Source organism: Grus americana, chromosome 3 (genome assembly GCF_028858705.1).
Source record: "Grus americana isolate bGruAme1 chromosome 3, bGruAme1.mat, whole genome shotgun sequence".
Classification (NCBI taxonomy): domain Eukaryota; kingdom Metazoa; phylum Chordata; class Aves; order Gruiformes; family Gruidae; genus Grus; species Grus americana.
In genome coordinates this window covers 125,622,201-125,634,373 of record NC_072854.1, presented here as the reverse complement: position 1 = coordinate 125,634,373, position 12,173 = coordinate 125,622,201, and the positions used below count along the sequence as shown (strand labels likewise).

General features: G+C 47.5%; 1 protein-coding gene across 6 annotated transcripts in view; it reads left to right on the top strand.

Annotated features, from left to right (window-relative positions):
* The window catches only part of KIZ (kizuna centrosomal protein), a 57,031-nt gene that overhangs the window by 24,545 nt on the left and 20,313 nt on the right, over positions 1-12,173 (top strand). For all 6 annotated transcript variants that reach the window (XM_054819381.1, XM_054819378.1, XM_054819384.1 and 3 more), the window contains 5 exons: positions 244-619; positions 3,151-3,400; positions 7,712-7,846; positions 8,965-9,129; positions 10,445-10,595. In XM_054819381.1, coding sequence (XP_054675356.1) covers positions 244-619; positions 3,151-3,400; positions 7,712-7,846; positions 8,965-9,129; positions 10,445-10,595 — 1,077 coding nt within the window. The remainder of the gene's footprint in view (positions 1-243; positions 620-3,150; positions 3,401-7,711; positions 7,847-8,964; positions 9,130-10,444; positions 10,596-12,173) is intronic.

The window sequence follows — 12,173 nt, the reverse complement described above, 5'->3', positions numbered from 1 at the left end:
GTGCACTTTTGCTACCAGTTGTTTTGTCTCACAGAGCCTCAGTTGAGGTCCGGGCCCTTGTTTTCATACTAGGACACAAGAAATGCGTGCCAAGCGTTTGTGTAATAATAGTAATGCTATAGAAAATACTTGAATTCTGCGACACTCTTCTCTCTAGAAACCAACATGCCGTCCTCTAGAAGCTCAATTTGCAACACGCTACCTGTTTGTTTCCTTAAGCCATCTCTCTCCTGTGTTTTTCAGATGCTGTGGGTTGGAAGACAGGCTGGAATCGGCACCAAGACAGCCATGCCAAGGGGACTGTATCATCCAGCAACAGTCTTCATGGGCCACTGCACATCGGCTCTCTTGGCTGCCGGAGATGTGGGCATGCAGCAGAAACCCTCCCAGCCCACAGAGAACTGCTCGGCGCCTGACCTGCCTTTGTGCTCACTGTCGCTTGAAGGACTTGGTTCAGAGAGCGGAAGCGCTGATTTAGGGAGTGATGCATCAGAGGAGGGAGCAGCGAGACAGGGGGACCTGGCTGCCAGTGAGGAAGGCTCCCAGCAGCTCATCTCCTCAGCATCCGATCCCAAACCAGCCGACCCCGAGGAGCAGCAGCTGTGGGGAAGTGTCCCAGGTATGGCAGGATGCATGCCTGTCTCCCCCTGCCCAGCCCTGGGGCTTGCTCATCCCAACCAGAGCAGCAGCGCACGGCTGCTGGCTTCTCCTACGCCTGTTGCACTGTAGTTGAAGCACGGTAGCATGCATCTTTACTCTTCTTTTTTTTTCTTTTGATTCCATTTCCTCCCAGGCCGCTCATGTGGACAGGCAAGGGTTTGCTGGGGGCTGATCCTACTCAGATTTGCTATTAGAAAGTGAAGACTTCTTCACTGCTGTGCCTACGGTTGTCTTGTAGTCTGAACCTTGTTTTAAGAGGTTTAATGTGACCCTACTTCACTGGAAGAGTACGTCACTTCTGTTTCAGGTTGATTTCCTCCTCCCTCAGACACTTGTGCACAATAGCTCATCTGTTTCCAAACACGGGATTTGGCAATGTGGGCTGAGGATCGGTATGTCCCGTGTGTGGCTGGATTAACTCCTACTTGGTGGTGGTCCTCTGCCTTGTTCTGGACTTTCCTGAGAAAGGCCGTGCAGACCCTCCCAGCCGAGATGCTCTTGCTCAGGGACAAGATGTGCTGCCCTCAAAGGCTGTGTTCCAGCTTCTCATTCGGGGTTTTTTCTCCTTTCCGCCCCATCTTGGCAAAATGTATTCTTACCCATTTTACTGGCTTGGTCGGTTACTTTGAAGCAAGCTAATGGCCTTATTTTTGAAGTCACAGTGACAAAGATTTGTCGCTAAGTAACAGTTTATTCCTTTTTTTTTTTAAGACTTTGCAGAAACACTTTCCCCTGCCTTGCCAGTTAACATAGCAGTTTTCAACTTAAACTAGTTTTCCAAGCCCCATAACAATTGCTAAATTGGAGCCATTTATAATGGAAACTGGTGGCAACCCTGATGATGTAGGGACTCCTCTCCTGTAATGATTGCGAGCTGCTTTATAGAGTAAAACTGGCATCCCCATCAGATGCTCTTCTGTACTCCTCTTTGGGGTCTTTCTGGCATCCTCTTTCTTGAGGTTTTTTTTCCCCGTTCCTTTTTCTTTCTCTAAGGAATTTATTTGCTTCTCATTTTCTTTCATCTGATGCATTTGCCACTTCTCCATTTTAATAAAAGCCTGTCTGTGCTGCGATGGAAGGAGACCAGCCCAGCCTGGCTTACATTAGCCCTGGGCTCTGCCTGCAGCACTGCAGAGCGCCAGTTCCTCTCCGCAGGGAAGGCTGAGGTGGCCAGCATCGTGTCTGGGAAAGAAATACCCATTTAATTTCTGGAATGCAGTATCTCTGCCTTCAGAGAAACCATACAGTTGGGTTCAAAATCAAAATGAGCTTTTTGTCAAACGGCACGGTAATCACCTCGGACCGCCTGGGGGGATTTTTATGTCTGTCTGCTGCCAAACGCGTGTCGTGAAGTGAATGGGCTAATGCGGTCCAGGTTTGAATGTCTGGAGGAGCCTGGCGTGTTCCAGTTCTCTTAAGCTTGACCTTCCGCGGTGCAAATGATGGGAGCTGATGAAGACGCTTGGCTGTGCCATGCCAGGAGCGAGCACGCGCCGGGATCTGCTGGTGTGGTGCAGAGCAGCTCTCACCAGCCTCTCCTGCTCCCTGACTGCCACTTGGCAGCGGCAGCACAAAACGTGGGGAGGAACAAATCCCGTTTTCCCCAGGTTAACAAAGTAAGACAATGGCCCCTTTCTCCCCCACTACCCAAACTGGAGAGGAAAAAAGTCTGTTCCTTTCCATCCTCATTTCCCAGGAGATGGAGACACATTTCTGTTGCATATACTTGCTTCACAAATTTGGGAACAAGGCTGAGAGCCCGTCCTGGCACCAGCTACTGTTTGGCATAAACCGTAAGTGACTCAGCTCCAGTGAAACTCCATGACCAAGACAAGCAGAAATGCTGGGTGCTGTAGTGTCAGCAGGTGTGTGAATGCTGGTTAATTTAAACCCATGGTGAATTTTATGGAAAGCTGAGAATTTCTGTAGCAGTACTAATTTGTTACAGCACTAGCTGATCCATTAACTTTTGGCATTCTATAAAAAGATAAGTAGCATGTATCTGTTGTCTTAGAAGCGTGATTCAGTCCTGTACTCTCCTTTTTTAGAGAAAGCAATTAACATGCAGAGTTTAAAAGCCTCCAGGCATGTATTTCTTCTGCAAGGTTTAAAACTGTGCACTTTTTTCCCCTTAAGAAAAGCTTTTTCCAGCTTATCTGTTTCATCGGTCCTCCAGAGACGATTTAGCGAAGCAGCTGATCTTCATGCTGGTGATGGTTTTTGAGGAGTGCCAGGTTTGCCTCCTGCCCGCCGGGAGCTGCGAACCCAAAAGGCCTGAGCGTGGAGGCTGGAGCCTCCCCAGACTCCCCCTTGCGAGAGGAGCGCGGAAGGACACAGGGCCGTGGGCAGGGAAACCCGAAGTGAAGGAAGAGCAAAGGGGTGCTTGTTCACACGTGTGAAGTGAGAGATGAACAAACAGCCTAGGTAATCTTAGTTTAATTCCCTATGCTACGATGTTTGGGAATAATTTTTTATTATTACTTTTTTCAGAACCAAAGCCTCGCCCAAGTAACTGGTGCACTCGTAAGGAGGCGAGCTGGGAGAGCAGCGTTGAGCTCTCCATGCCTGTGAGCGCCGAGGAGGTGATGCTGAGTGCTCCCGGTGTGCTGCAGGGTACGGCCTCGCCAGCGACCAGCTGGGAGCGGGGCAGGGATGCTGCCACTGCAGAGGACTCCCCACTGCAACCATTGAACCCTCCCGCGGTGCAGGAGGAGCCCTCGGTCAGCTCAGCGCTAGACAGGTAAGTCCTTGTGTGTTTTCTCTCTGCCTGTACTCATTTGTTACCGTGTGCCCTGGCGGCTGGTTTCACAGCTTGGCAGATACCGGGCACTAAAGCTCGCGTGCAGGTGGGCAAACTTCTTACCTATTTATTTATTATCTGCCTGCCTCGGTGCCAGTGGTTAAATGGCTTCAGGTAACTTGTTCAGGTCAGGCGTAGACAAGTTAAGTACGTTTGTTGTTAAAATGCAATAGATGTTCTGTAAATCTACACAAATCTTCTTTCAACAAGTTTATATAATAGTACTTATCATTTACTAAATGGCATATTTTGTGTGGATTAAAATTTCCAGTTGGCTAAATTTCTTGAGCATCTTGTTTGGAAATAGCTGAGAGAGAACAAGAGAAGGAATGAGGAAAGCGTGACACAAATGCACGGCTTGTCCTCTGCTACTGTGTGAAAGTGGTAGGGTTTTAGTGCCAATAACACCTGCAATTCCAGCGTATCAGCTGTAATAGCGATCACAGCTGGATTTTTGGCCTTGCGACACCCTGGTAGGACAGGGAGGCACCTCCCCATCTGGACGGACAATACCCGCTAGGAGATGGGCCACAGGGTTTGCCCAGGTCGCGTGGGAGGGCTGGCTTTGCTCCCTTGCTGTGTTCGAACAGCCCCCTGCCAACTGCTGTCATCCCTTCCCGGGTCCCCACCTTGTGGTGCCTTGCTGCTGCAGGAGCAGCCCTCCTGCCTTCATCTCCTGTCTCTTACTTCTGAAAGGCCGTTTGCTGCCACTTCCCTCTGCAGCACTTCATGTCCACATCCCCCTTCACCTTGGCCGTCTACCGCTGCCTGACCCCACGGTTTTGTGCCTTTGACTGCTGCCTCTCTCCTGCCTGCTCTCCCTTAGCAGCACACTTCTGTTCCCTTGTCCCCTGCATCCTCAACACCCTCCTCCCTCCTCACCAGCGTTTTCCTGCCCCCAGTCACAACAGAAATATTGAAGAAAGCCTTTTCTGCGGGCACGTGCTGTATTGCAGCGGGTGCTGCTCCCCTTGAGTCTCCTTACCTTGTGCAGGCGCTATGTGTGTGCAAAAAGCTCCTAGCTGGAGTAGTTACCTACGTACAAGGTGGTGACTGTGCATTGGGGAGAGCCCATGTACGAAAGAAAGCAGCGTTTTTACCCCTGGAGAACAGGGAGTACGCATTTGTCGGTTGGGTCTTTCCTTTTCAGCTGTTTGCAGCTTTTTAATCTGCTTAATGCATCTATTCTTCCTACATTTGTGGTCATGTTGTCTTGGGTACTGATTTCAATATTAGTTTGTATTTTAATAGATGACAGTTGAGCAGAAACTAGTGGCCATCAATATACACTTCTGTAACTTTATCATTTCACATTTGCATCAGACTGTTGCTTGCTATGGAAACATCATCTAATTTACATCTAAATAGCTTTTACCCAGTTTTTCTTTTGTATAACACCTGTTAATCATAACACTTTGTAGGGAAGTTGCACAGAGTGCCTGCCTTTGCTAGAGAAGTCAGAGCTGAGCGATGGTAATTTAACCTTTTGTTCTCTCCCTGTCGACGCTAGTGATGCCTCGCTGTTCGTAAACTGATGAAAATATTGTGCAATGCTCTTGAAGCCCAGCTAAATTATACGAAAGGTTTCACTGCTTGCATTATCTCTGGGGCACGACTGAAACCAGAATGCAGAGGCTTCCTCTTGCATTATGCCAAGCTGAATACCGCTGTTTCTCAAGGCCGTGGAAGTGGGATCTCAACTGTTAGCTGTTTCTGCAGGAAAGATACAAATTTGAATTTGTTTTACCTGAAAACTAAAATGCAGATAGAATTTCAAAAATGGCAGGCATGGGAGAGCTTGTGGCGGGCTCAGCAGCCTTTCCCTTGTTGCGCTTATAACCAAGGGGATGTTCCAAGTCAGTCTTGCCCATGCACGTGAAATTCAGCGTGCATGCTCGAGTCTTGCAAAATAATTCATGACCTAAAAATCTTGGGGAAAGTTTCCAAGTTATTAGTACACAAATTTAAATTATATAAGTTATACAAACTATGAGAATGCAATTTTTTTTTGGTCTGAATGTATCATGTCACAGACTCACAAAATGAATAATATCACAGGTCTTGTGATGTCCCTTCAGTCCATGTGTTTCTCTCTTTATGAAATTCCTATGCTGGCTGAAGAAATACGCTGAAATTATGCAAAACTATGCATACTTGTTCTCTTAAATTGACATGTCTGTAGCTTGGACTTTCCCAATGCAGCGGTGTTGCTGCTGCGGCATCCGAACGAAGAGCCGTTCCCTCAGCTGTTGTCTTTGGGCCGTTCGTCCGCTTTTGGTGTATTATTTGAAATCAGAGTTGAAAGGCGCTCTCGTGTGCAGAGGCCACAGCTTAACTCGAGATGTGAAACAAACTTCTTGTTGCCTGTCAGGAAGTCACAAGTTTACGTTTTTAGAGAAGATACTTTTCCTACCTTGCTGCAGAGGTACCATTCTCTTTTTAAAAAAAAAGTTTTGGGTTTTTTTCCCCTGCAGTGTTTGTCGGTTGTATTTTACCTCTGGGTGAGTTTCAGACTGCCTTCTCCAGCTAGAAGAATGGTTGTCATAACATCGTTGTTAACAGACTAAAGGTGATACCGTTATGAACGGTTATTTAGCAGAAGGTATGTGCCTTGGTTGCAGTTCACAGTAGGGTGCTGCAATTTTGCTACCTTAGCTATTAAAAACCCCATGATTTTTGGTAAAAGCCATGATTTTTTGTGTTTCCAAGCACTGCGAAGCAGGTGCGTTGATCAGAGGCTGTACGCGCACCTCTTCAGACTCGTCCCGCCAGCTCAGACCCATGCGAGAGCCCTACCCGTGCATTTTTCCGGTCAGGTTTTGCCACCCAGGAGCCCGCTGGTGAGCGGGGGGCTCGCCTGCCTTGTTCGAGTAGCGCCGAAAAGGCACCCGATTCCCCACCCGATGGCTCTGGCCCTCGGCCGCTTGTTGCCGGTCTGAGCTGCTGAACCGGAGGTGGAAGGCTCCGTATCCTCTTACCATTCCTTGCAGCACCCGGCCTTTTCTTCAAGGGCTTAAACCCGGGGAGTGGCGGGGGGGAGCGGGTCTCTGAGAATTAGCGCAGAGAAAGATGATGACTATTTTAAGGCCTGTGCTGAGGGGGTGGAAAAAGGCAGAGCTTATGCCTGTGCTGCTTCAGCTGCATTGAAGAGGACTTAGCACAGATGGATTGTGCATTACAAAATGTAACACATAATTCAAGCTGTCAGCTTAATCAGACTGTTTCCAGGAAGCAACCTGTAAAAGAGAAGGACCTCTTGTTTGCTGACCTCTGATCCGTAGCCTGCTGCAGATTGTCATACATTTTGTTTTTCTTTATGTTGGTGTCCCTTCCTTCCCCTTCCCTTTTTATTATTGTATCCCTCTCGAGTGGCACCCTGGAAGGACCACCCAGCGGGAGGAAAACAATGGGAAACGAGCCGGCTGCTAAAATACAGGGTTTGTAAGACTGGGGGAAAAGAAAAAGCACTGTTTAACTGCATATGTGATCTCCCTGGTATTGTTTTGCTTATTAAATGTCTAGGAAACTCGACTAAATGCACGGCAGCTCCCACTTAATTGTTCACTGTTGCCCAACAGTCCAGTGGAAAACACAACTTTCGGTACAGCTTAATGCGATGCAAGTTTTCATGCACAGGGCTTTTCACTCGAGGGAGCTTGAACCAAGGTTAACTGTATAAATATGCCAGCCTCTACGTACGGGGGGAATAATCTTTATGTTGCCTGTGGGGGTCTGCGGGTGCAGGCCCAGCTGGGGCATTGCTGGTGCAGACCTGGCCTGGAAAGTCCCCAACAAAGCCGGCAGCCGGCCTGGACCTGAATAGCTATTTACACCTCTGTTCGAGGATTAGCCTGCTGTATTGTTTCAATGTTTAAGTCCTAATTTGCATCATTATAGAGGTGCAGCTTCATCAAAACCCCTCTGAGGTCCCAGTTATGTCCCCGTACCTGTAGGTGGTCACCAGATTTATTTCGATTGTGGAGGTGAAGGAATTAAACTACTCGGCGCAGGGGTAATTTCAATGCAGCGTCTTAGGCCCCGGCTGATTTTTGGATGGTTTGTTTGCTCATGTGTGTTGTTTTGTTGGGCTTTTTTTCTTGCTACAGAGCTCAAGCAATGTGGTTTTTGCTGCTGTTTGCTTTGAAAAGCTAAACCGAGGGTGTTTATTTTTCCAGCTGGTGTGATGGGAATGCATTTAAAATACTGTCACAACTTGAGTTGCTTCACACCCTGTTCGCTGTCTGTCCGCAGGCACGGCGGGACGCTGGCGGGACTCTCCCGTGCGCTGCAGTTGATAGAAGAGAGGGTGGTGAGGAGGAGCCCCTGGCAGCGGGCGCCGTACCAGGGCGAGCACACGGGGACGATGGGCACGGCGGAGCTGCTCAGGTTAATGCTGCTTCCCTGCCGGCCGCCTCCCCTCTCGGAGCAGAGCAGTGCTGCCTGCGCCTTAACCCCCTCCCCTGTCTTCTCGCTTCCTTGCTGCCGTGCATCCAGTGTAAGGCTTGTAATAATTCTGTTGTTGATTGCTTACATGCTTCTAATTGAATTCAGGTGAGCAACGGCGAGAGGCTGTTACCGAGCAGCTTTGCAGGAGCCTGTTGAGATTTGAGCCGGGGTCCTCGCTCTTGCGGTGACAAATGGCCAGCGCAAAGAACAAGCAGGCTCCTGCAAACAAACGTTGCCAGTTGCTAAGAGGCCTCCCTCCCTTTCCACTGTTTTAATGTCATCAGAGAGCTGAAATATGGCACTTTAGAAGCGCATACGCAAATTACTCCAACAAATACTCTTTCCTAAACGCAGCACTTTTTGCAGCCTTGCTCCACAGATCCCTTAGGTGAAGTAAATACTTATTTCCAAGAATGAGAGCATCCCCTTAGCTGGTAATGCTCATGTGATTTACCGAGGTAGAAAATAATAACCAGAAAAATCACCTCTTCTTTGAGGTAAAAGAGCAAATAGAATCACCAAACCCCATGTGTTAACAAACCCGGGGTCAGAGGGCCCTCACCGTCCCTCTGCAGCATGGGCTGTTAATTACAAGAACTGGCAATGGCTTTGTAATTTTATTTAAAATTATGTGTCAGCCTCCGTAAACTAGGGTTCTCTAAGCACTTGATGGTTAGAGGATTTCTAGGGAGTTAAGAGGAAGGGTTGCCAAACCGACCTGGCCCCTCTAGCCCACTGTTGGAGATGGGTTCCTGCAACAGAACTGCTTTAGCCACGGCACGGCTAAGTGATTTCACTGAGCAGACGTGCGCAGGTTCCTCTCTCCTGTCACAAAGCAAAGGTGTGAGATTAAACCTGGCGTTTTCAGAGCGCTGGGTTTGACCTCCCTGTCCTGCTCTGCACCTTTCGCACAGAACATCAGGGATATTTGTCCCTCTTGGCTGTCCCACCAGTTATCCTCTTAGCCAGGAGGAGTGTTACAGATTCTGCCTCCAAACCGATGCTGGCTATCTGGGCTTTAAATAAACATTGCATGTAATACCTGCTTTATTATGTAGCTTTTGTAATCGGGCCGGCAGTCTGAAAGAAGACGACCTTGAAGCATGCGAAGCAGTCGTCCTTCATCAGCTTCGGGCTTTGTTACAGAGCGTGCTGAATGGATGCCTCCTACCTGAGAAAACACTCGATGCTAAAGGTAGAGCGGTGGATGAAAAGCAAACCAGGTATTGCAGACACAAAACTTGTGTATGATTAACGTTCTTTTCTTCCCTCCTCAAGTCTGCTCTGCCTCTCTGGTGCAGAGAAAGCAGACCTGGGGCCAGAGCTCCATTGCGCTGGAAAATAGAGACATCTGAGTGCTGATCTTTACGCACCTTGGCAGCAGCCGTGTGACTCGAAATGAGAACATTAAGCAAATTCATTTATTTTCCTATTCATTCTCTGATGGTGAATCTTATTCTGCCGGGCAGCGCTTGGGCTGGGTCCCCCCATCTTGCCAGTCCGCAGCATCTCCCACCCCAGCCTGCTTCGGCAGGGAAGGAAACGTATTAACTTCAGAGACCTCTTAGCCAGTAATTTCTGTGATCTTCAACATGAGTCTCGGGCATTTAAGGATGGGGAATGTAATTTTGAGAAGCAAATTATTTTTCTGTGAAGCAGAAGATGCATACAGCCTTTAAAAACAAGAAACTGCCATTACTCAAAATGTTTTTTTCTCTCCCCTATGCGTATGGCACAAGGACGAGTGAGAATTGATTTTTTTTATTACTATTTTTTTAGATCTCTTTAATACAGTAATGAAAACAATTTCCTTTCTTTCTTAGCATCTGTCTAGACCTTCCTCCCTGTTACAGGCTCAGCGATGCTCAAGTGTTAGCAGGACCGGGGCACTTGTGAGCGCTGAAGAATGGTCTATTTGACTATACCTGGTTCTCCTTTCGAGGCTGATGTGCCTGCGAGCACTAATATGTTGTTGTATTTCCTGAATGGTTTCTTAGGGACAAACACTTGTTGAGTTAATTGGAATTCACTCCTCTGTTTGTGAAACTTCATCGGAGCAACTGGAAAAACAAACATCTTTGGCAAACAAGATTGCAGTATTTATATTTTCTGCTTTAAAGGAAAAGGCACCTTCTGCTCAAAAATAATAAAAAATTCTGGGGAAAAAAAAAAGACAAGCCTGGGGAAGTGGGTGCCCGGCAGAGTGCCTGATGGAGTGAGTGAGGTCTGTCCAAGGCTGAGACTAGGGGCTGCAGAAAGGTTTTACACCTCCTGACCCTGACTCTCAGGATGGAGCCAGGGGACGGACATGGTGATGATCACCCTTGCCCATCCTCCCCATATTTGCAGAACTCACTCATGACTTACGTGTTCCACTTTGGACATTTTTAAAAGAAAAAGTGGGGACTAAGGACAAAACGTGTGGTGGCTTTTCCCAGTGCACGTTGACCCACTTGTCCAGAGAAGTGAGTAGCACGGCACCTGTGAGTGTCGCGTACGTGGGGTGTCCCACTAATGGCACTTGTGTTTCTCTCCCAGGCCAGACCAGCAGTGGGACGTGGACATGCTACAGACTTGTTTGAGCAACCACGCCTTGTTCTTGAAAAAGCACCAGGTTCAGCTCACGGAAGAAGTGGCGGAGATGTTTGAAAGGCTGCTGGTTTCCAGCAAGAAGGCGCAGGACAGCCAGGTTGGCACTTGTATCTAATAATATCTAAATTAATGATGCCTAGAGATTAATTTGCACCGTTAAGATGAGATGGGCCCTGTGCCGCTAACGCGATCCAATGTGTGGGCTTTAAGGGGAACAACGAGCAATCTGTGTTCATTAATCAGCCTTGGAGATGGTTAGGAAATGGGTGAGGAGAGAATACGAGTTCTTTGGCTGTTTCAGGGCAAACCCATAGCGCACTTCATCCCCCGAAGAAAACAGTCTCTCTGAGGTCTCCAGGAGATTGTCTGTTTTCCACCCTTCAAACTAGTTATTTATTTAAACAAGCTCACACACTTGCTGAGGTGCAAATTTATCACAAGGCTTATATCATCTGTCTTTCTCTGTGGCTTAGTAGCTTTTTATCATGAATGATGTATTTTTTTTTTAAACAGAGTTATGTTTGGTACACTGAATATGCAGAGCATTTTACAAATAGTAGCATGCTCATTTTCTTTAAACGTTAACGCAAAAGGTTATAAACTAACTCTTTCCAAAAAAAAAAAAAAGTTGGCATTCGGTAGACCTGCAGGTGCCCTGACCTCTCTTGTCACAAACCCAGAGCAGCCAGCCGTGCGGGGAGGGCAGGGCTCCCATTTCTGATAATGCGAAATTAAAAAGCAGTTTGAACTGTTTTGCTATAGTCTAGTTTTAACAGCATTCGAAACAATGAAGATGTAATATTTTAGTCAGTTGTACGCTTTGAGTTATGGCTGGGGTAACTTCTTATCCATGTTCAGAAAACGTAATTTGTATTCTGTCCTGAAAGCATTCAGTCAAGTAGAAGAGATGAGCAAGGAGCATATCGTTGTGCTGGTGACAGATAAACAAACACCGTTCATAAATTTATAATTGCATGTAAAATCTTTTACAAAGTCAAAGCTCAATAACACAAGCTTTATGGGTGAATATATGCAATGATTATTGCTACGTGTTACTGTGGCCCACACATATACATTTAACACTTATATAACCTGTTAAGTGGATCCAGTCAATTAAATATAATGCCAGGATGCGTCCTCTACTCTGAAACACCTTATTTCCGAGGAGGTTGCACAGAACAGAATCAATATAAATTACACAACATGCATGTACAGGACTAGTTGCTTTACCACAACGATGTATATAATGCAGCAGTGAACTCACGAGCGATCTGCACCTAAGGATCTTAAACATTTACGACTCCAGAGTTTGGTTTTTTGGGCCATGCTGATGACTTCTTTCTCTGTGGGCTTAAAGACCTGCCAGGAACCCCTTTGGAGGGTGGTACTGTAGAGCCAGGCAGCAGGGTGAAGGTGCAGGAGGGGGCTTGAGCTCCTCACCCTGCAGACAGCCCTCTGTCCATCCCCATCAGCGCTTGTGGTCCATGGAGGTTCTCCTCCAGTGTCCTCAGCATCGCGCCCATGCCAGTGGTCCACGGAGTCTGTCTGTCCGCCTGCCTGTCTTCTCCTCGCTTATCGCCAGATTATGTCTGTCTTCTATTCTCTTACGTCTTACTGTCGCCTTGGTGCCTGTGACTCTGAACGCTGAGCTTTGGTTCTCCTGGTGGGAACCTTC